General features: G+C 39.4%; 2 protein-coding genes across 5 annotated transcripts in view; one reads left to right on the top strand and one right to left on the bottom strand.

Annotated features, from left to right (window-relative positions):
• The window catches only part of LOC129780622 (ras guanine nucleotide exchange factor B), a 212261-nt gene that overhangs the window by 137850 nt on the left and 51161 nt on the right, over window positions 1-23250 (bottom strand). The gene's annotated exons all lie outside the window — the stretch shown is intronic.
• On the top strand, window positions 6006-6736 carry LOC129774419 (uncharacterized). Its single transcript, XM_055778155.1, has 2 exons — window positions 6006-6037; window positions 6187-6736. The coding sequence occupies exons 1-2, from the start codon at window positions 6006-6008 to the stop codon at window positions 6734-6736; spliced, it is 582 nt and encodes a 193-aa protein (XP_055634130.1).

The raw sequence follows: 23250 nt of genomic DNA, 5'->3' as shown, positions 1-23250 counted from the left end.
AATCACTCTTCATAAAGGGCCGAGCCATGGGTCGGGAGAAAGAGTAGTCCGAAAAAAGCGATGTCTGACGGACGAGGTAGAATCTTCCAGTTTACTCTTTCTAGAAAATTCTTGAGAGTTCCATGAACATGTGGTCTGGCGTTGTAATGCTGTAAAATTATCTTGTCGTATCCAGGATTACCATATCTACAGAATAATCTGTATTTATACAGATTTTCAGCCTTTTTGAAACCAATAACCTGTAGTTACAGATTACAGATTTTTTGAGTTTTCATACAGATTAAGAGATTTTTTTAAATAATGTTCAAATATTTGTTACGGTTTGATGTTAATATGTTTCCCATCTCACCAATTGTATTCATCTAGCATTCGAATCAGTCTGAATGAGAATCATTTATATGTAGCGTAAAGTCTTGCTTTCTCATGTTTCATCTAAGGTGGAAAGTTGTAAAAGTCTTTGTAATCGGCTAACTTTATATAAAATAAATGACACCCTTTACCTTTTTATTACTGAAGCACAGTAAAAATGAATTTCAAAAGAGCTTGAAAATCCATTTTCCTTAGAAACTACTTGTTTTCATAATTGAAAATATCTTAAAGAATTGTCGATAGGTTTTGACGTAGGATTACGTTCTTGGGAACATATAGCAAGTACAAATCAAAATACTAGATATCGGTCTCGTCACGAAAATAATACTCAAAATGACTGTTAAAGGGGGCCGTCGTTAAATCCAACTTAGAGAGGTTCAGCTACGATCGAAAGACTTTGAAGATTATTAACAGCTTCTGAGGAAACCACAAAATCATACATTGGTGTTGAAGCTGTAGAAACAGAAGCTACTGAACTGGGCGAAAGCAGAAAAAGTATAAATCTAAATAAAATCAGAACCTATCCATATCCTATGTATATGTTTTCAAAGCAACATTATGATTATTTTTCAAGCGTTGAGAATTTTAGTTTTTATGAATTGTAATGATAAGATAATTATGATATTGTAATTGTTATCAGAAAGTTTCCCAGGTAACGCAATATAAACAAGCATGACCCGGGTAATTGTGTGAACTTCCATTATACCTCAATGAAGCATTGGCTCTACGCGAATGCCAACAACATCGTCGAATTCAAAATAACTATGCCTAAAGTTAACTAAAGCTAAAGCTAAGATTATGCTTCAAATTTGAGCATATAAATTTTATATAGAGTTCAGCACAGATTTTCTGAGAAAAAACTAAGATAAAAAGATTTTTTGAGACCCAAAACAGATTTTATTATGGCAACAAATTTTGTGCATTAAATTTATGCACAAATTTATTAGGGGAAGGTTGCCCTAACCCAACCGGTGGCCTTGAACCGACCACCCCTTGAATTTCTGGAATGGCACAACCTACCAAATTTTTGAAGTGTCAAATGGAAGGTGTCACAACGCTGACCATTTCGTTGTATGGTTACATTCTTCCTGCTCCTTTCATTCTAGCGTTTTGACGCAGTTTTGTGTTTTCAATGTTCAAATAAAGGAAAAGATAGATTTTTTTCCTGTGTGGAAAGTGTGTTGAATATTCTTCTAGATGTCGAAAAATTACAAAACTAGGCTATTTTCATTGCTTATGGTCTGCTCATCAAAACAAGCCATATACACGGCATACCGTTAATTGAACAAAACAGGGTGGTCCTAAGCCGAACCTTTGTGTGGGCATTTGTGTTAGCGCGTTGACCGTTGAACGTTTATCATTGAGTGTTGAGCGTTTAGCGTTAAGCGTTCAGGTGGAAACAGAATGCCGCGCTATGCGTCGCGTTGCGACAATTGTGCTTTGACACTTCATTTTAAATATGAGTGTTTCCATTTAGTCGAACACAATAATGCGTTGCGTCATTAGCATCGTTGTACTAAACGCTAACATTTGTTCTAAACTGCTTGCGCCGAATTCGCGATGACAGTGGCATGGTGTCGACGTCTGGTGGCAACTTCAAATTAGGGCCATAATTTGGGTCCCGAACTCGTTAGTGTAATCTCTATCAGATTAGAAGACACGAAGCCGGTTTTTAAATTCTAAAATTTGAATGAAAATTTTCACATCATGTTATTTGATTTTATTTTGTTTTTGTTTACATGAAAAGTGATGACGCGAACGCTAGATTGTGATTACAAATCAGCAGACTGCGTCGGGCAAATGTTTTAGCACAAAACGCAAGCAATGATAGCTGATGAGAAGCAACGCACAACGCGGCATTCTGTTTCCACCTTTGAGCGTTAAGCGTTAAGCGTTAAGGTGGAAACAGAATGCCGCGTAGTGCGTTGCTTCTCATCAGCTGTCATTGCTTGCGTTTTGTACTAAAACATTCGCCCGACGCAGTCTGTTGATTTGCAGTCACAATCTAGCATTCGCGTCACCACTTTTCATGTAAACAAAAACAAAATAAAATTCGTATGAAAATCTTGTCCTTGTTGTGTCCACGGATCAGTTGAATGTTTTTAAAAACAACATATTTACATATCCGCGCTGGCGGCATGGAGCTTCGTTTACTAGGGGGGCGTGAAAGAATAGCTGATTTTCAGTCGATGAACAAGTTTTCAAAATTAAGATTATGAATGAAAATTAATGAAAATATTATGATGAAAAAATTCAACAACAATGTTGGAATTGTTTGGCCACATGGTTGAATGAAAGTCAGAAACACGTGTTTCAAGTAATCAAATAACATGATGTGAAAATTTTCATTCAAATTTTAGAATTTGAAAACCGGCTTCGTGTCATCTAATCTGATAGAGATTACACTAACGAGTTTGGGACCCAAATTATGGCCCTAATTTGAAGTTTCCACCAGACGTCGACACCATGCCATCGTCATCGCGAATTCGGCGCAAGCAGTTTAGAACAAATGTTAGCGTTTAGTACAACGATGCTAATGACGCAACGCATTATTGTGTTCGGCTGAATGGAAACACACATATTTAAAATGAAGTGTCAAAGCACAATTGTCGCAACGCGACGCATAGCGCGGCATTCTGGTCCCACCTTTAAGCGTTAAGCGTTAAGCGTTAAGCGTTAAGCGTTAAGCGTTAAGCGTTAAGCGTTAAGCGTTAAGCGTTAAGCGTTAAGCGTTAAGCGTTAAGCGTTAAGCGTTAAGCGTTAAGCGTTAAGCGTTAAGCGTTAAGCGTTAAGCGTTAAGCGTTAAGCGTTAAGCGTTAAGCGTTAAGCGTTAAGCGTTAAGCGTTAAGCGTTAAGCGTTAAGCGTTAAGCGTTAAGCGTTAAGCGTTAAGCGTTAAGCGTTAAGCGTTAAGCGTTAAGCGTTAAGCGTTAAGCGTTAAGCGTTAAGCGTTAAGCGTTAAGCGTTAAGCGTTAAGCGTTAAGCGTTAAGCGTTAAGCGTTAAGCGTTAAGCGTTAAGCGTTAAGCGTTAAGCGTTAAGCGTTAAGCGTTAAGCATTAAGCGTTAAGCGTTAAGCGTTAAGCGTTAAGCGTTAAGCGTTAAGCGTTAAGCGTTAAGCGTTAAGCGTTAAGCGTTAAGCGTTAAGCGTTAAGCGTTAAGCGTTAAGCGTTAAGCGTTAAGCGTTAAGCGTTAAGCGTTAAGCGTTAAGCGTTAAGCGTTAAGCGTTAAGCGTTAAGCGTTAAGCGTTAAGCGTTAAGCGTTAAGCGTTAAGCGTTAAGCGTTAAGCGTTAAGCGTTAAGCGTTAAGCGTTAAGCGTTAAGCGTTAAGCGTTAAGCGTTAAGCGTTAAGCGCTAAGCATTTAGTTTTCGTTTCCGTTTCCGTTTCCGTTAAGCGTTAAGCGTTAAGCGTTAAGCGTTAAGCGTTAAGCGTTAAGCGTTAAGCGTTAAGCGTTAAGCGTTAAGCGTTAAGCGTTAAGCGTTAAGCGTTAAGCGTTAAGCGTTAAGCGTTAAGCGTTAAGCGTTAAGCGTTAAGCGTTAAGCGTTAAGCGTTAAGCGTTAAGCGTTAAGCGTTAAGCGTTAAGCGTTAAGCGTTAAGCGTTAAGCGTTAAGCGTTAAGCGTTAAGCGTTAAGCGCTAAGCATTTAGTTTTCGTTTCCGTTTCCGTTTCCGTTAAGCGTTAAGCGTTAAGCGTTAAGCGTTAAGCGTTAAGCGTTAAGCGTTAAGCGTTAAGCGTTAAGCGTTAAGCGTTAAGCGTTAAGCGTTAAGCGTTAAGCGTTAAGCGTTAAGCGTTAAGCGTTAAGCGTTAAGCGTTAAGCGTTAAGCGCTAAGCATTAAGCATTAAGCATTTAGTTTTCGTTTCCGTTTTCGTTTTCGTTTCCGTTTCCGTTTCCGTTTCCGTTTCCGTTTCCGTTTCCGTTTCCGTTTCCGTTTCCGTTTCCGTTTCCGTTTCCGTTTCCGTTTCCGTTTCCGTTTCCGTTTCCGTTTCCGTTTCCGTTTCCGTTTCCGTTTCCGTTTCCGTTTCCGTTTCCGTTTCCGTTTCCGTTTCCGTTTCCGTTTCCGTTTCCGTTTCCGTTTCCGTTTCCGTTTCCGTTTCCGTTTCCGTTTCCGTTTCCGTTTCCGTTTCCGTTTCCGTTTCCGTTTCCGTTTCCGTTTCCGTTTCCGAGTCGGTTTGAGACCACTATTTTTGAAGGTGTCGTTTTGCGTTTTTTTAGCACCCATGAACCACACCGTCCGGTATAAAACCTAGTTCGAGAGTTGTAGTATTCATTTCAATGTAGAACTCGCCAAAAAAAGAGAATTTAATGTGATAATAGGCCGTTGCAATTTAGGAAATCGGGTCAAGGCCCACCTTCCATTCATTGTACAGTCGAATTTCACTCGTTGCACTAAGCTCTTAGCCCAATTTGTGAAAGACTTTCACTCGTTGGGCTGAACTGTCAAAGTCGAAAATCGATCGAGGGTCACACCGATTGTTTGTTGTTATGGGAAACGCAGAAAAGTTTTCACACCACTGACGTTTATTTCATTCGTGGTTGAGTTTCGTTCTAGGTTGGATTAATTGGTAAGTTTTTAATGAAGTTTGATATTAAAATTAGCGTAGATTTAATATACGTTCATTTCGATCGCCAGGCTCAAAATGGATGGTTTGCAAGGATCCAGTACGAACGTTAACCGGAAACGGAGGAGCAATTTCCTGACGCTGGTGGAGAAGGTTCGCATAATTGAAGATTTTGAAGCAGGAGGTGGTACGCATGACTTTCTTGGGAAGAAGTACGGCGTAGGATCTTCTACGGTCACGAGAATAATCCAAAAGAAAGAAGCAATTCGTGAGGCGGTGGACAAGTTCAAGGAATATGGTGTAAATAATCGAAAAACATTGAAAGAGCAGACGTTCCCTTTGCTGGAAGAAACTCTTTACATCTGGATTTTACAGCAGCGGCAGTCCAACATTTTGTTGACAGTGGATATTCTTAAAGCAAAGGCGGAGCTGCTGTTTAAGATTTTCCAGGACCGGGGGCTCTATGCGGTGCACGGTTTTTCTGCTTCGGATGGCTGGATGCATCGTTTTAAGCAGCGGTTTGGATTGCGCGTGAAAGCCGTAACAGGAGAAAAGGCATCGGTAAACGTTGAAGCGTACCTAAATTTCAAGAAGGTTCTACAGAAGAAGATTCAGGAAATGCAGCTATCACTATCCCAAGTCTTTAATGCAGATGAATCTGCCTTGTTCATCAAGCTCCTAGCCACACGCTCTGTCGTTACCTGTGATGAGACCGTGGCAAGCGGACGGAAGCAAAACAAGACAAGGTATACGTTTATGCCTTGCTCCAACATAGATGGTTCCCTAAAGCTTCCGTTGTATTTCATTTGCACTGCTGCAAAACCACGAGGAATCAACATCGAAGAACTTCCCGTTTCATATAATTATTCCAAAAAGGCTTGAATGACCAGACTGTTGTTCCGTCAATGGTTCCACGAAGAGTTTGTCCCCGCTGTTCGAAAATTTTCGGCCGAGAGAGGATTGGAGCCAAAGGCATTGCTGGTTCTTGATAATTGCACCAGTCATTATGACGTTGACGAATCTCTACAAAGTGACGATGGACTGATTCAAGTGATCTACCTCCCACCAAATGTAACTGCTGAATGCCAGCCGATGGACCAAGCGAACACTTAAGGTAAATTTCCAAATATTAAACATTAAATTTTTGTAATTAATTCCAAATATAAACACAAAACTATGCGCACGATAGTTTTTCGTCTGTGCTTTTTCAAAATTTAAATTCAAATTCTAATTGAGGTTTTATTTATGTACTTTCCTCTTTAGTTTCGAAGAACGATTGAAGAAGATTAATCTTCAACAGTGTATTTCGTGGTTGGCAACCTCTTGGGAGGAGATATCTGACAAAACTATACGTAATTCGTGGAAGAAATTGATCGATGGTTTGCCGGAGGATGCTGTTAATGTAGACTCGAAAGCGGCCGATGATGACTTCAAAGCGCTTGTGTCCAGGATTGACAGTTTGGCAGGAACAAAAACATCTGAGCAAGATATTGATCTGTGGATCAAAGATCAGGTGTATGATGCTGATCATAATCCAGATTGGGTAACCAGTGAAGTGTTCTCTGATGACGAGATTTTGTCATCAGTTCTCAAGAAAGATCAACCTGAAATGCAAGAAGAATGGTTGGTAGACACAGAAGATGGAAGTAATTCGTTTGATACTTCCATTACTAGTACCGGAGATCCTGATTTTGGCGATGCAATCAAGTCAATTGATTGCCTAGTTCGCTATATGAAGCATGATGTTGCAGAAGTATGCCGTTTGAACGCGCTACGTTCGAAAATCACTGAATGGCTAAAACGAGCATGTTGAAGAACTCTACCATTTTGTTGAAAATGAATTTACGTGGTTTGTTTAATTTTGTTTGAAACGTTTAAAATAAATATTGTTTTTGTTGAATAATAATCGATTTTATTTATTTCAATGATTCATTTAAAATTTATTTTAAACCTAAAAACACCATCCACGAGCCCCTCGAAAAAAATTTTACGTTGTCAGAATTGACGTTTGTCTTCGATTTAGTTGGGCTATAGCCCAACGAACGGGAGCCCAACTAAATCGAAGCCCAACTAAAGATAGCCCAACGAGTGAAATTCAACTGTAGTGGGTACCATTCAGCAGTGATAATTTCAGTCGGTAGGATGGAACATATTCTTCATTTGTTTCGACAATGACAATCAGCTGCGCTTTTCTTGAAAAAATTACAACGATGCAATCAAAACTTCCAAAATGTTTTCGGCAAAACCCAGCTCAATTTTCATGTGTAATGCTTTCGCAACCGTGAGATTACTAATTGGGAAATCTGTCGTAAATCACAAAAGAATACATTTCCGCCAACACGAATATCGCGTCGTCCTCTTGCGGGGGTTGAATGCTCTCTGTTGAATTTAGTCCCGCTGTTGTTTTTTTTTGTTGCGATACTATTTTCATTGACTTCACGCTCTTGCTCTTTGTCTGTAAGCTTTACCTTTCTTGTTGTTCTGTTTCGGTTTTCTATTTGCCAAGTGGGATAAAGTGTTTTTCGAACGCCGCGTGCATCTGTGCAGAAACGCGCGCTGCCGTTGGATACAAGCCAAAAATGTGCGTAAAAAGACAATCGTCGGCGGTTCATATGTAGGATTACGAGGTTCTGCGAGCCGTTTGTTGTTTTCTCCGTTCCCTTCTCCTCCCTTCGCTTGACACTATGTTCTCAATTCGCTAAATATAGCAACGCGTTCGTCTCTACCGATTTAATTTATTTCTATTTTTCTCACCACCGGTGGTGTTAGTTTTTGGCTAGTGACAACGCCATGCATGAGTCCGCTAGTTTTTGACAGCTTGTAGTATTCCAATATGGCTGCCCTGGCGAGCGTAGATCTCTCACGAGGGCCAATTCGCTTATCGCATGACGTGACACAAAAACTCGTGGCGATAACATTGTAACCGCACAACATCGTTGATAAGTCACGAGTGAGCGTCTGTTTTTACGCAGACGTGTTCCGTCGACGGAAGAAGAAATGAAACAAAAAGATTAGATTGCTGGATCGCGATAAGAAAAATGCAATACTTGTTGAAGCATTCATTCCTACATTTCGGATGAAAAGATGATGAAAAAGGCGGCCAAACACCTTGTGTGTACACTTGTTGATTGTATGGGAAAAGCATCCGAACACGAGTTGTAAGTAATATGAACGATGCTCTGTCGGCGTCATGAGTGATGAATTTTCTAATGAGTTGGGAATGCCATATTTTGGGACTTGTCTATTACTTTGGAGAGAACATCAATTTACACTTGCGTTTCATCTATGATCCGCCCGAATACACGTATCGCTAATGGATTTACGGTATAATCCACAGGGTTACACTCTCATTTCTCGATCCAGTTGCCATCCGCTTTGACTCATCCCCCTCAAGGTAAGCTATGAGAGGTGTCGCAAAGTGAAACGTCAATGAAGCGCTAGATGACACCTCAAGTACTCGAGAAAAAAAACTTTAAACGGAGCACACAGTAACATAAACAACACACATGTTTCGTTTGCTTAAGTCTGGCTTCTGAGGATGGCCTTGCTCGCTTGCGGTGTAAAATACGGCCACAAAAATTCTACGGCAAAAAAAATCGGAACAGCCGAACTCTAATTACTGAGCTACGACTCGTTTTGTTTGGGTTGCCTGTTTACGATGTTGTGTTAATTTGAACTACATTTGGGTGTATGCGGTTCACCGGGTTTGGTTTTTTTCGAGGTTTACTGAAATGATAAGCATTCCAATGCACTTGTCTTAATCCATGAGTACCAGTTCACTGTTTTTCAACCACACGTTGTATTCTTATCGTTTGACATCTCATTTTCATCACCACTCCCTCATGCTAATGATTTGTCTTTGTTTTATCTAAATTCTCAAGACTCACTTATAACATTACATTCAAAATGTGTGTGAAATAGAACTACATCTAACATGAAGATATAGGACGTAAGATCAAAATCTGAACATATTGGAAATAATAAACGATTTCGGATGCTTATAACTCGCCCTTTTTTAATAGATCGTGAAGATGTTTGCAAGAATTGATTGAAAATATTTGTACGGATCTATTAGATCTACCTAACAAAGGAAGCAACTAGAACAGCAGCGAAACACAATATAAAAACCACCGTGAAAACAATCGTAGCTATCCACCGTTCATATCATTATACGAGGGTCACTATTTATATTTCGGGAATAGGAACAAAAACAAATAGTTAAGCTGCGAATATATTTTTATTGTTTTTCAAAGTACTCGCCACGATGATCGATACACTTTTGCATGCGCTTAAACCAATTTTCAAAGCATTTATTCCAATCGACACGAGCCTTTTTTTTTTGAGCGATTGTCAAATTATATGGGATCCAACGTGAACATAATTTTCGCACAACTAAGTGTTCATGTAAAATCGCATATATGCTGGTGGAACTAATGCTTAGGGATGCCTCAATCTCACAATAGGTTACATGACGATCTTGCTTAATCATTTCGTGCACAGCATCGATGTTTTCTGGCACTACAGTCGATTTTGGACGACCTTCACGAAACTCGTCGGACAGCGAACTACGATCACGATTGAATTCACTATACCAGCGATACACAGTGGTTTTTGATGGAGCTTCATCGCCAAAAGTCAAATTAAGTTGATTGACGCAGTTGTTGTTGTGTTGTGATAATCCACGTCGAAAGTCGTAAAAAATCATCGCACGAAAATGTTCACGATTCAGTTCCATTGTTTTGTCGAGACCAAACTTTCAACTAAATATAAAATAAACAAATAGCGTCCGTATGACAAAATGTTCTGAGTACGTATATCGTCAAAAATGTCAAACTTTACGATGGAACCGTCAGATGGACTCACATGACATCAGTGTTGCCAATTCCCGAAATATAAATAGTGACCCTAGTATTCAAGAGATATGAGAAAATTAAGAAAACGAAAACACCTTTGGCGTCACTCTTGTCAACCTCAGTCTCACAACAGCTAGCGGACGGACATGGGTCTTTCCTGATACTGAAATCAGCGTTAGCAAATCAGCATCTTCAATGGAATTGATTTCAGCATCATCATGAGCAGCAGTAGGGGAAGTAAAAGAGTCTTAATTTCACTGTTATCCAGAGGAGATGTGACTAGTTCTCAGAATATGCACAAAACAAACTCAGTGCAGAGTTGTTGTGAATGAAAGATGTCACACCACAGTGCAATTTTTATATTCTGTTTAATTTATTTTTCTCTAAATCAAAGGCACTTAAAAAAATTTACCGCGTCGGTTGTCATACCGTCAGGAGGAGAGTATTTGTTTATGATTGAGTTTCCCGTTTTGTTTGCATTATCAAGGGTAGTTAATGATAGTGGCGAAACAAATATTCACAAAACAAGGAGCACCACCACACTTTGACATTTTTTGGCATTTTATGGAAGGGAGCACCTAGAGATTTATCCAAGTTTCAATAAGTTTCGTATGCGTAAGTGTAAATGACAAAAATGTCGGGGAAGAAGTCATTTATGAAACCCTCAAGAAGCTCGTTTGCTGCTGTTGACCTGTGTTCTGATTTAGCACATTCACTGAAAGACGTAAACGTAGGGCATTGTTTTGGGTACTTCTGTATGAACATCTCCGAGAGTTGATAATGTTGTCTGTGATGTAGACCTCGGCTTCATGCCCTTGCCAATTCAGAAGTTTAAGTTGGTACAAAAAGGACAAAATGAATGTTATTATGGATCCATTCCATTCCATTTACACTTTTTACAAATCGTACCAACTTTAGCGGAAAATCAATTGCAATATTTCGGTGAATATCTAGTGACGTGACAACAAATGTTCAATACATAAAAAAAGGTTTATCCTGGTCAATTTTCAAAATACCTTCAAATAATTCACCAAAATAATGCAACACACTTTATCTAAATGGCGCTCCCTTGGCCGAGTGGTTAGCGAAATAACTAACATGCCGGGTGTTCGGGTTCGATTCCCGTTCTGGTCGGGGGAATTTTTCGTCAAAGAAATTTCCTCCGACTTGCACTGTGATCACGCGTATTCTAGAACTTGCCACTCAGAATGCATTCAAGGCGTGTTGTGTTATTTGGCATAGAAATCTCAACTAAGTACTAATAAAAATGACGCAAGTAATACTACGTTGAGACGGCGAAGTTCCTCTAGGAACGTTAGTGCCATTGAAGAAGAAGAAGACTTTATCTAAATTATGTTTATTTTCCATCGGTAAAGATAAAATCGAATCATAGTCATGTGAAATAATAGTAATCTTGGTCAATTTTTAAGATCAGATGATTGAAATACTGTTATTTCAATCATAAAATCGAAAAATAGGGCAAAAAAGTATTTCCATGTCATTCCCGATATCAACTTTATATTTTGTGTGACCGCCCTTGGCATGGATGACAGCTTCACATGGCTGTGGCATTAGTTCAACAAACTTAGCTGTAGTTCTGATGCGATTTTGTTTCACTCAGTTGCAATTACTTGCCGTAGTTGTTGAAGGTTCGTTGGATTATTTTTTGAACAATTGTTTTCAAACTAGATCACGAAATTCCTATAGTGTTAATTCTGGCCACTACAAAACATTGATTTCACTTTCCATAAATCAATTTGATTCCATCTGCGGTATGATTTGGATCTCCATCTTGCTGAAATGTGGACCCAGCTTCAGTTTATGAGAACTTGCATCAAGATCTCGATTCAAAAAGTCAATGAATTTAATGTTCTTCGACGCCACACGATGCAATTGAGCCTCAAACCATTACTCTATGTGCACAGTAAATGGTAAATGGTAGTAAATGGATATTTATTGTATATAAAGAAAAAAGTCAGAAATTCGACTAAACAGTAGTCATATATCGTAAACATCCGAAAACAAACCATTTTTTCTTCGTTTCCTTATTTTGAAACTGTCAGTCCCATTGATTTACGGTTTTCCAACGAAAAGCTCAACGTCAATCCCTAGGAACCGACACGGGACTCAACGTGTTAAAGTGTCACATGGATAGAACCTTCACTCTTTATTTGTTTTGAAATTTAAGAAACTGGTAGACTACGATTTCTCAAATTCATGATGTCCTGATCGCGTTGCTGATACTAACGAAATCTTTTTAAACTTTTGAACTATGTTTGCTTAGTCGGACGATATCAGTTATTTGACGGTAGCTTTTGCAAGGTGTTTTATTATTCGTTTCCAGATACTCAGTTTCGTAGGTTTTTGAGAATTTTGAAGAAAAATAAAAAACAACTTTGATCACGAAACCTTCCAAGCAAAGAAATAACAACTGTATGCAATGTTTACATTCGACAAAGTGACAAGAACAGTATGATACACAACAAAATAGTACTAAACATATTTTAGTGTATTTGGGTGGACTTTTTTTTTGCATATTTTGTTACCATTTTTAGTTTCAAGTTCAAACACATTTGATTACAAAATGATAAAGATAAAAATTGAAAATTAGAAAATAAATATAAATAGCCGAATAATTATCCCACTTTTGAAACGGAAAACAAAACATCTGCAAATTAAGAGCAGAGTTGGATGAACTTTTTTTACATACTGTGAATACATCAACTGCTACAGTGGTAGACATTCGTTTAGCTGCACCCTATTTTTCCTCAATATTTTTAAAAATAAGTTAATTCTTTGTACAGTTTTGCTCATAAAAGACGATTATTGTTTATTTTAATCGAATACATTCTTAAAAAAAAAGTATAAATTCACTTTTTGTTTTCTAAGTAATTCAAATTTGTGGAATCAGGGTGGACATTCGCTTAGCCGCATCCTAAAATTTCAATAAAAGAAAATTTGTGCGGCAAATTTCGAGTCCAATCGGTAGCTAATGTTCAGTATGTCCACCTCCATTTCAGATCACTTTGAAAACTCGATTTGGCATCAAGTCAGACAGCTTTTAAAGTGTTGCCATATTGATTATAGCCCAACATTCCTGAACTACTGCCTTGAGACTGGAAATGTTGTCAAATTGTTATCCGTTTGCATAGACCGTCTCGGCAAAGATTCTCCATAGATTCTCTATGGGATTGCAATCGACTGCAAGCAGGTCATTCAAGAAGCGGAATGTCATTCTCGGCAAACCATGCCTTCGATTGCTTTGAAACGAGGATCTCTGCATAATCCTGCCTAAAAAACGACATCCTGGGGAGCGTTATTCTCAATATGGCCAATCAAAACGTCCTCCCGTAATTGAAGATACTTTTCGGAGTTCATTCGGGTGAAAATGAAACAAATGAGAAGCTTGCTATGATAGGAAACGGCTTCCCACACTATCAATGCCATTGACTTGAATTATACCAATAGCAACTGTAACAGTCCGGACCATCCAAATTGAACTTTTTTCGCCGGAAAATACAACATTTCTCCATTCTAGATTTCATTCCATGTATGGCCGGGCGAAAATGAGATGGTTCTGCTTATGGGTGGCGGTCAGTTTCGGCTTCCCTTGAAGTTTCTTCTACATGATGTTTGGTAACTCATTCAAGATGCTCGCAATATGCCTCTTCGCTACTGGAACAACCGATTCTGCCTTAATGTATGAGCAGGACATCGTTCCCTGGTTACTTCGTGTCTTATTCGACCTTTAAGACGCAAAGTAACTTTGGTGTTCCCATTTGTTGGTCGTTATATCCCATATTTTTGGCACCATTTTTAAGAAATTCCGTACCACTTTCTCAGATCGACCAATTTTTGTTACGATCGAGCGATTAGAAAACTTTTGTTCACTGAATATCTTTATTATTTTCCGTCCCTCTTCCGTCAATAGAATACCTTTCGCCATTCCTTTAAATTCTACGTAAATTACTAATCTGACCAACTTCTTACGTTGCACATCTAATATTTATCTTGTAAATTGAACATTCCCAAGTATTTTTTCAAAAAACACAGATAAAGATTATGCGAAAACTCGATTTTTATGCCCTGCGGCTAAACGTATGTCTTGGGAACAAACGTTTCAATGTTTATATTCACCGATGCCGCCTTGTGTGTGTGATTGTGACGCACGTCCTTCCAATAAAATTGACTTAAATATACTATCACTACAACAAATAAGTAAAGGGTGTGTCACATCAAATTGCATCACGGAAAAAACGCTGTAGAAATTTAATTTAATTTTAATTTAGGAATTATATCTTCAGCTTTCGCTTATAATCAGATAAGAGTGTATAGATCACGTTGGCCATGCTTCACTGTCAATTTTTTGTAAATTTGGAAAAATGTCGTCGAACGAAAAAAAGAGTCGTGAATTAATCCTGTGCACTCATTTCGAGAATCCGGAGTTGTCACATCGGGACATCGGTAAGATGCTGGGAATCGTCCAATTCACGGTCAGCAGAGTACTAAAACGATACTTCGAGAACCTAACCATCGACCGGAAGGTGAAGAACGGCAAAAATGGATGCTCCGTCAGTGAAAAAAATCACAAGCGCGTAGTTAAGCAGTTTAGACGTGATCCGAGAAGTTCGATCCGGGATGTCGCCAATAAGCTGAATTTGTCAAGTTCATTCGTCCGGCGGACCAAGCATCGGGAGGGCCTGCGTACATACAAGGTTCAGAAGGCTCCTAACCGCGACGAAAGGCAAAACATGGTGGGGAAGACGCGAGCCCGGAAGCTGTACACCGAAATGCTGACGAAGCCGCATTGCCTGGTAATGGACGACGAAACCTACGTCAAAGCGGACTTTCGTCAGCTGCCGGGCCTGTTGTTCTTCTCCGCAGAGGACAAATTCAGCGTTCCGGAGGAGATTCGCAAGCAGAAACTATCCAAGTTTGCCAAAAAGTACATGGTGTGGCAAGCGATCTGCTCTTGCGGAAAGCGGAGCATTCGTGATGACCGGCACGGTAAACGGGCAGGTTTACCTTAAGGAGTGCTTACAGAAGCGCTTACTACCACTATTGAAGCAGCACGAGGGCCCGACCATCTTCTGGCCGGATCTCGCTTCGTGCCACTATTCAAAGGACGTGTTGGAGTGGTACGAAGCCAACGGGATCACCTTCGTGCCAAAGGAAATGAACCCGCCCAACGCGCCGGAGCTTCGCCCAATAGAGAAATATTGGGCGATTATGAAGCAGGCCCTCCGGAAGAACCCAAAAGTTGTCAAATCGGAGGCGGACTTCAAGAGAAAATGGATTTCTGTTCAAAAAAAACTACAACCGGACGTTGTACAGAACCTTATGGACGGGGTAAAGAGGAAGGTGCGAGCATACGGGCTTGGGCTCGAAGTATGAATGAAAAGAAAATGCCAAAAGTTGTTTAATAGTTTTTATTTTACTGTCTAAAATTTTCAAAAGGTTCGGTCTACTGGGCGAATTTCTACAGCGTTTTTTCCGTGATGCAATTTGATGTGACACACCCTTTATTCCGATAAAAAGAACATTCCTAGTTGTTTTGTAAGTGTTTCAAGTTTTTCTTTAAGTGCGGCTAAACAAATGTCTATCACTGTATTCACAAAGGTATTTATTTATTGATCCAATTGTATACAAACGTTAGAATTTAGTTGAGCAAGTGGGAAAATAACTCAAAAACATAAGAAGGTGAAAGCTTAACACATTTCAACCGAAATCATGTCGTTTTTAAACGGTTTTATTTAGCTTGACCCGTTTGTATGTACGTTTGTAACTTTGTAGCTTTATAACTTTGTAACTTTGTCTGTAGCGCTGTCCCACATTAATAGAAATTTAACACCCTTCCTGTTGACCGATTGATCTGGAATTTGTAACAAACCTTTATCTCTGCTGCCATTATATAACTGCGTACTTCATGATCATGAAAAATACAATTAGACCGCCGTTAAAAAATGGTTCAATGTCTTGGCTCGGAGAACACATTACATTATAAACAACATAAATAAAATTGTGGGGCTCGTTAGATTTCCATTATCCACAAATAGTTGTTTCATCATATGATCCGCGATTTTATTTTAGTCTCATCAATGCTCAAGATTCATGAAGGAAGGGATGTGTGTGTTTCAAATAATCGTAGCAATTAATTCTTATGATAGCTTGAATATGTATGCACCTGCCAGATGATACGTTTCGACCCAGCGAGTGTCGCTGGGATTCCGATAGATTAGTTATCTTACTCCTGGTCAGCTAATTAGAACACCCCAGCATATGACCCCAATTGGTACGCAACCGCATTTGACACGCCGCTGAGTGATCAGTGCTATTTGTTCACCTGTGTATGCTAAATAAGCGGTGTTTAACACGTGTAAGCGAGCAGCGCGAGGTCGAGTGATAATTGAAGCGTTTGCGTATGTGTGTGTGTGTGTGTGTATATTTAAACATACACCGCACACCGATTTTCGACAAGATGCTCGCGGATAAGTAAATAATTGAACCGTTTTCACAGCGCGGAGCAGAAACCCGCCAGTCGAGCCGTGAAACAATCGAATTGAATCCGATCGGACGGCCATATGCAATTGAAGTGCTACGAAGACGACTACTGATTCGGCTCGCTCGCTCGCTTGCGCATACAAACACCCTCAAGCGCAAAACCTCGCTCACTACCAGGGCAACCAAGCAAACTGTTTTTAAATTTATGGCATTGTTTGATAAATTTATCGCACCTCGTGGAATTGAAACAAGAAACGCACGCAGCACTCCGCGTGTGTGTCAGTGCCTGGGGATAGCTTGATGATTGTACCACACCCAACGGGATTGTGCACACAATTTTTCGATTGTTGAATTCTGCTCGCTGAGATCCGCCATTTCGGTGGCTCATAGTTGTTTACACTATGCGGAAAATGCTGAAACGTGAGCCGATTGCATTGCGCTCGCCAAGACTGAACACAAATGCGATATCCATCAACAGGTTAAATTTGACTGTTGCGCCGATAATTCCGACCTCCTCTACGGGTGGGAACAGGCGCTACTTGACGGGTAATATATTTACGCATTCGTGAAGCGGCGTGGGTAGACTCAAAACGCCAAAATGAATGTTTTCTTCCCGTTTTTTGCATACCATCGTCATCGGTATACGGCACGATGAGACATCGTTCTGCCCGAGCAACTCGGCGTCTATTTGAGTCAAACTGGCAAGCAACGGAGGACGCTACCGGTCATAAAACATAAATAGGTCAGAAAATATGAAAAATTCCTGTCCCCTCTGTCACAAGCATATTAGCCGCGGCTTACCGTGACGTTTCGAGCCGGGAATGATGTGTCTGTATTCAAACCGCTTGGGGAACCAGCGTTCATTATTGGTTTAAAAACTGGCCCGTGTTGTTCCTTGTTGACAGGAACGTATGGTCACCGGCGGTGACCCTCGCGTTCGAAAAAAGGTAAAAAAAAAACTCAACTGGTAAATCACGTGCTACTCAAACATTCAATTACCGGACTCGAATTGCACAATAATCACGCTCCAACTCATTCGAGAGTCTTGAAGCACAGCTCTTATATTTAATAACAAGCTGGTCACGAGTGTAAACATTGAATCTCACCCAAACACTATCGATGAGAGGAGGTGGACACAGTAAAGCTTACTGTGCCACACTACGGACGCCGGTCACAGTCACAGCCGCCGCTGTTGCCTCCCCTTTAATTAAACTGTTGTGTGACAGCACTAATAAGTCATAATTGCCCTGTGGTTGCTGCTGCTGCCGCTGCTGTAAACGAATACACTGATTACGTTAAGTGTGTATGATTGTGTGCGTGTTTTTGTGTATGTGTGTGTGCCCGAGGAAAAAATGAGCTCCAGCATCCGCTCGTTGAGATTTATCTTTTAGATCACGGTTTCATATCTGAGCTCGTAAGCCGAGCGCGAGCGCCGAACGTGAAAACCAAGCGCATACTTGAATTATGATCTGATAATTTTTCTAGTGTAATACATCACCTAGCTTATGGTGATGATCAATGCGAGGATTAATAAATGTATTTGTCGTTATAATAGGTATACATTTTCAATTATTTCTTCAACTTTTAGTTGATGGAATCTGTATTTTAATTCAGAATCTAGCAGTGGTCATTTCCATGCATGAGTTATTTTCACTATTTTCATGAAATTCAATACAGGGTCTACAAGTATGGAAAGAGGAGGACTTTTTCTCCGAAAAATACATTGAATCGAAAGAATAATGATCACCAAGTTTTTTCAAAGTAAGCCCCATTGTTAGTAATACATTTTTCCTACTTTTGGAAAGTTAATATATACCAAGCCAATGGCCAGTATTCAACACTCTCCCTCTTTTAACATGGAGCATTACAATTTTTTATGCGAACCGAAACGTTGCACATGCAGCCATTCCATGCCAAACCGATATAGTGGTTCTCAGCAGTGTCTAGAATATCAAAAAATATTCACGAGTAACGAATATGATTTTATTTCAATGTCTATGAATTTTTGTTCAGCTTGAAACACACTACCCTCATGATATTGATGACAATAACAAACGAGTTCATTTTGTTCATATCGCTGATGCATGAACAAATTTGCTATAATGGATGAACGCGGCATTGAGTGGGGTTCGTAACTTCACTGCTATTTATACTTTGAATATCCAAAGCAACAAATTGATATTCATCACATTCGAAACGATATTCGTTCTGGCATTGATTTTGAGTCAAAATTCAAACATTAAAAAAAATAGTCAGGCTGGACCATTTAGAGAACAAAAACGCCAGAGTTCGATGAAACGTGAAACGTGAACTTTGCAAGAAATCGCGCAGGATTTGGTTTAGCGAGACGGTAACAACGCCATAAATAAAAATCAACCGCGCACAGCTGCCTCAGGTTAAAAGTAAACAACAGCTGATATTCTTTTGGCTAAAATGAAACTCAATTCTGGCATCTTGAATAATCAAGATGAAAATGACACTGGGTAGAAAAATAAACTTCAAAACATATTGAAGAACACAAGTTCATTTGCTCATATTCACTGGTTGTCTGGATCTGTCATTATGATTTTCGTTTGGAATATAAAGGTTTCCGATGCAACCTAGCCCGAAAATTTATGCATTTGAGCTTAGCGAAGATGATTTTTTTCAACACTGGTTCTCAGACTTTGAAAAACATAACTCAAAAACAAAAAACAAAACCTCTTTGATATTGTGATATCCTCGTCCTCAGCTTTCAAGAAAAAATATTTAAAAAATATAGCACCCTCTATCTAAAACCATGCTACAAACTATACCAACTATAAAAAACAAATACAAACAATATTAACAAAAACTTAACCCTTCTTTGCATGTTTTTTTCTCTATTGGTCTCTATAAGGTCCAATTACGATCAACTTGTTCTTTTATATAATTTTTGAACATTCAATGTTATGATGGTAATTTCCTCCATTACGCGAAAAAGGTCTAATCCGACAAAACTACTAGAACTAAAAAAAACTAAAAAAACAGTCTAATGTGGTAAAGAACAAAACTTCCACTTTTTACGAAGTGAATTGTATACAACCTTATTACGGCTGCCACCGTGTGTGTAGAATCCAGAAGATTTCATCCATCGTGACAACTTTGATGAACTCGGTGTTATTATGAATACCACGATACTGTCATGTCACGGAGAAAAACCGGTATATTTGCCACTTGTGTTTTAGATGGTGTCAGAAGCTAGTCACGCGGAATGGAGTAAGTTTATTTTCGTATTTATTTAGCTTTTTTGCTAAATACATTTTGAATATTATCTTGTCTTGTTTAAGAAACAAAAGAAAAACAAACAGCAATTTACCCGCCTGGTGGGCCTTTTAGAACGAAATTCTGACGTATCCAGAGGGCGTAAATTTGTTTATTTGGATTCCGTAAATGCGCTATGGGATGTAATTAAGGATTAAAAATCCAGCTCCCGTGGGCCCATTGAAACATGGCGAAGGTCTACTTCCGATTGTCCTGAATGAACAGAATTTTTTTGTTTCTATTTTTAGGATTAAACTAAGAGAGAGTTGCAATACCATAAAATGGCAGTGGAGGCCACTGGTCCAAATACGATCATATATGATATGATTGATGATTGATTGATTGTATAACATTGATTTGTTGATATTTTGAATATAAAATAATAACTGCAAAGAGTTTCCCATGGGGGGCCTCCGTAGCCACATTGGTTGCGCGTTCGCTTAGTAAGCGATCGATCGTGAGTTCGAAACTCAGGGCCCTCATTGACCATCTTTGTGTTATTACAGAATAACTATGTCCACGCAACAATCATCAGCGATGGAGATCGATCCACGGTCGAAATATGATCGATTCATCCATACAACTGCTCTGCTCTGCAAGACACATCGGGCTGCTGTTCTATAAATAACTCAACAATGATCAATCAACTGTCTCCGCTGTCCGGTCTAACTGGATAATGGAAGAACAGATAGAAAACTCTTACGCCTAAATGGCTGCTACTGTGTAAATGTGTACCATATGGAATGGTATAGAAGGAAATACTCTAACGCCGAAAAATGGCAAGTGTGTAATGTGCTAATTATAGATATGATAAATATGTGACATGTACACGATTAAAATTCGGCTCTGTTACAGCTAAAATGCCAATGAGCCTAAAATAAATAAATGGGACAAAAAGAGCTTCCCACATTGCAAAGATAGTTTATGTAATTCAAACATTCACAATTGGCGGACCAGACCAGAATCAGGAGGATAGTTATAACTTTTTACGTTATAGATATTTTAAACGGTATTGATTTGAAGACATACTTTGAATGAAAAAGTATTAAGAAGTGCTGACTTCTCTCTCTCTCTCTCTCTCTCTCTCTCTCTCTTCTCTCTCTCGAATCGAACTGTCATTTTCCAGCCGTGAGTACAACGCATTTGTTTGTTCGGTGGACGCATCGCATCGATTTTAATGCCGTCTGGTGGAGAGTACATCACATCTGTTTTCTGCGTATTTCGGCGAACGGTTAAAATCAATTAAAAGTTGTCGGTAGCGTTTAGTATTAACCATTTTAGCGGGCAATAGCGCATAATAGAGCACACCCTTCTCGTCCCACCAAACGTAGGGCATCGCCTTCCATCCAAAGTGATTCGGTCTTTCAATCGATATGGATGATACGCCATGATTCTTTGTGCTTGGGATTAGTTTTTAGTTTTTCTAGTTATTTATCATTAATCCACATTTTCGTACCTTTTCGGCGGGTTTTTGGCGGCATTTGTATTGTATGGAGCATGTCCACTCTCTAAAGGGTGGAACGATAAAAAATGGTCGACTCGAGTTTGGCATATTTTTCAATTGTGCATTTGGGAAACTTGAACATCCTCCATCTTGTAGGTTATGGGTACGAAACGATGCCTTTTTGTTTATTCTGTTGAATTTACTTTGAGAAGAAGAAAAATTTTTACACACACACTATAGGTCGGGTTTAGTTGAGGTAACAGAGAATGAATCATTCGCCTGGTGTAATTAAATTCTGCTGTTTCAAGATGCATGGGAGGAGCGTTGAAAAATATAAATTTGCAGCAAGGAAAGTGATCATGACGTTTTGGTTCTCAAGAATGTGTATCCAAAGTGCTAACTGAAGCAGAGATTTTTTCTTTCCCGTTGGTGTCGAAAACAAGAAACGAATGCCTCTGGGGGAAATGACTTCTGCATAATCATATTTGAACAAACGAAAGTAAATTATTCAGTAAAATGCTCAATCTGCAAACACTGCTTGTGGGATTGGTGTTGTTAATTGTTGTTAATTTATATATAAACATTTCGTATTTTTAGAATAAAGTATTTTTGTCGTAGCTCGTTGACGAAAATCTCATGATTACGGAGATAATAGGGCTCGTGAGTATGCCGTTCACTCAATCTGGAGGTAAGATGATCCTTGGGAAGTACTATTGTTTTTTTCGATTTTGTGTTCTGTCGTACATTTGTATGATTTGTTTATTGTTCCGAAAAGAGTTCATCTAGAAAATTGAAATTGATTTCCATGGAGATATTTGTCAGTCGAGTGGATCGCAATGTCCACAGAATAAGCATCACGCTACTCTTGCTTGATCAAATGGTCTTCAGCCAACTGTAGTACTACTCGTTTTGTTGGTCTTCGTCTACCTCTAATCAAATCAGTATCGTGTATTGCCGACAGCTTAAAAATGAACGAAAATTAAGTACACCATCACATTCTCAGCACCTTCTTGGTTGTCATTTCTGATTGCGTAATTGTTTCCTCCCGCGCCTTTTCTGGCGCGAACCTTCACAGAGTTTGACATCCAATTGCGAATAGAACGTAGATAAAACGTACTGAATCGAACGTAGAACGTAGCACCTCTTGAGCTAGCTTTGTTGCTTGCCTCAACGCTTACCAACGTATCGTCCACATAATGGCCATCTTGTATTGCTTTCGATTCTCTTGGAATAACCGGCTGATCAGGTCCTTTGAACAGGAACGAATTTAGCAACACACTAACTACTTTAGCTGTTGCATCGCATACTATTCAGGTTTTGTTTGGATTGTTTGGAGGACGGGAAAGGTACATAAGTGCCATAATACACAAACTTGAGCTTCATCGGTGAAGCTTTCCTCAAAATAATAAGCTATAATCGAGTGTATTGACTCTGCTAATGAAGGGTCGCTCTACAAACGTGATCCTAGGCACCGAAAACGTTCAATAATTATTGAGCTTTGAACAACAATTTCTGGATTTCCTATAACATTTTCAAAATAGAGATGATCCCGGAAACGTTTTCTGGATGCATTAGTCAACATTTAATTGCACTGAAAGAGAGACGTTTGCTGAAGGATGCTAAAACACAATCTGATTATGAGCTGGAGGATACTGTCGTGCACTGCAACTGCAATCGTTGCTGATTAGTACTCATCTTGCTTCCTTGAAGTACCCACAAAATATTGCTAATTGTTGTTTTGTGGCTTATTTGTAGACGATATACGTGTTGCCTCCAATGATGGGACGGTAACTTGATGAACAGGTTGCGGTGATATACCAGACATTATCGTCATTTGGTTCAGTGTGGAAGAATAGGCTGCCATAACGGTGCCGTTGTAGGTTGTGTTTCACTTACTGTAATACGATTGAAATTGAACGGTTCTAGATTTTGAAGGAAGCCAAAAGCTGCAGCGATGACGGAAAAGTGTTCAGCATTTTTAAACGGAGCCCCACTTCTCAATTGAAAACGTCGGGTACAAGTTGGGAGTTTCGTACATAACCTTGCAGCCGGACCGGAGTTTTACACGCTCGCGGGAAGAAGAAAGGTGGCAGACATCCTTAAACCCATGATACTATCCAAGTTCCTCAAAAATAACTAGTTTAACTGACCATCTACACCTGTGGCTGGAAAAACAATGTATTCATTGCCACCGAGTTCAGGATGTATACACCAAGGAACATCTGGAGAAACATATTTTGTGTCTCC

Source organism: Toxorhynchites rutilus, chromosome 3, assembly GCF_029784135.1.
Source record: "Toxorhynchites rutilus septentrionalis strain SRP chromosome 3, ASM2978413v1, whole genome shotgun sequence".
In the NCBI taxonomy this organism is placed as follows: Eukaryota; Metazoa; Arthropoda; class Insecta; order Diptera; family Culicidae; genus Toxorhynchites; species Toxorhynchites rutilus.
This window is presented reverse-complemented; position numbering and strand designations above follow the sequence as displayed.

Excerpts from the sequence above, each read along its gene's own strand:
- LOC129774419 (XM_055778155.1), top strand. The coding sequence starts at position 6,006 with ATGCCAGCCGATGGACCAAGCGAACACTTAAG. Across the intron at positions 6,038-6,186 it reads GGACCAAGCGAACACTTAAG|TTTCGAAGAACGATTGAAGA; the intron begins GTAAATTTCCAA and ends TTTCCTCTTTAG.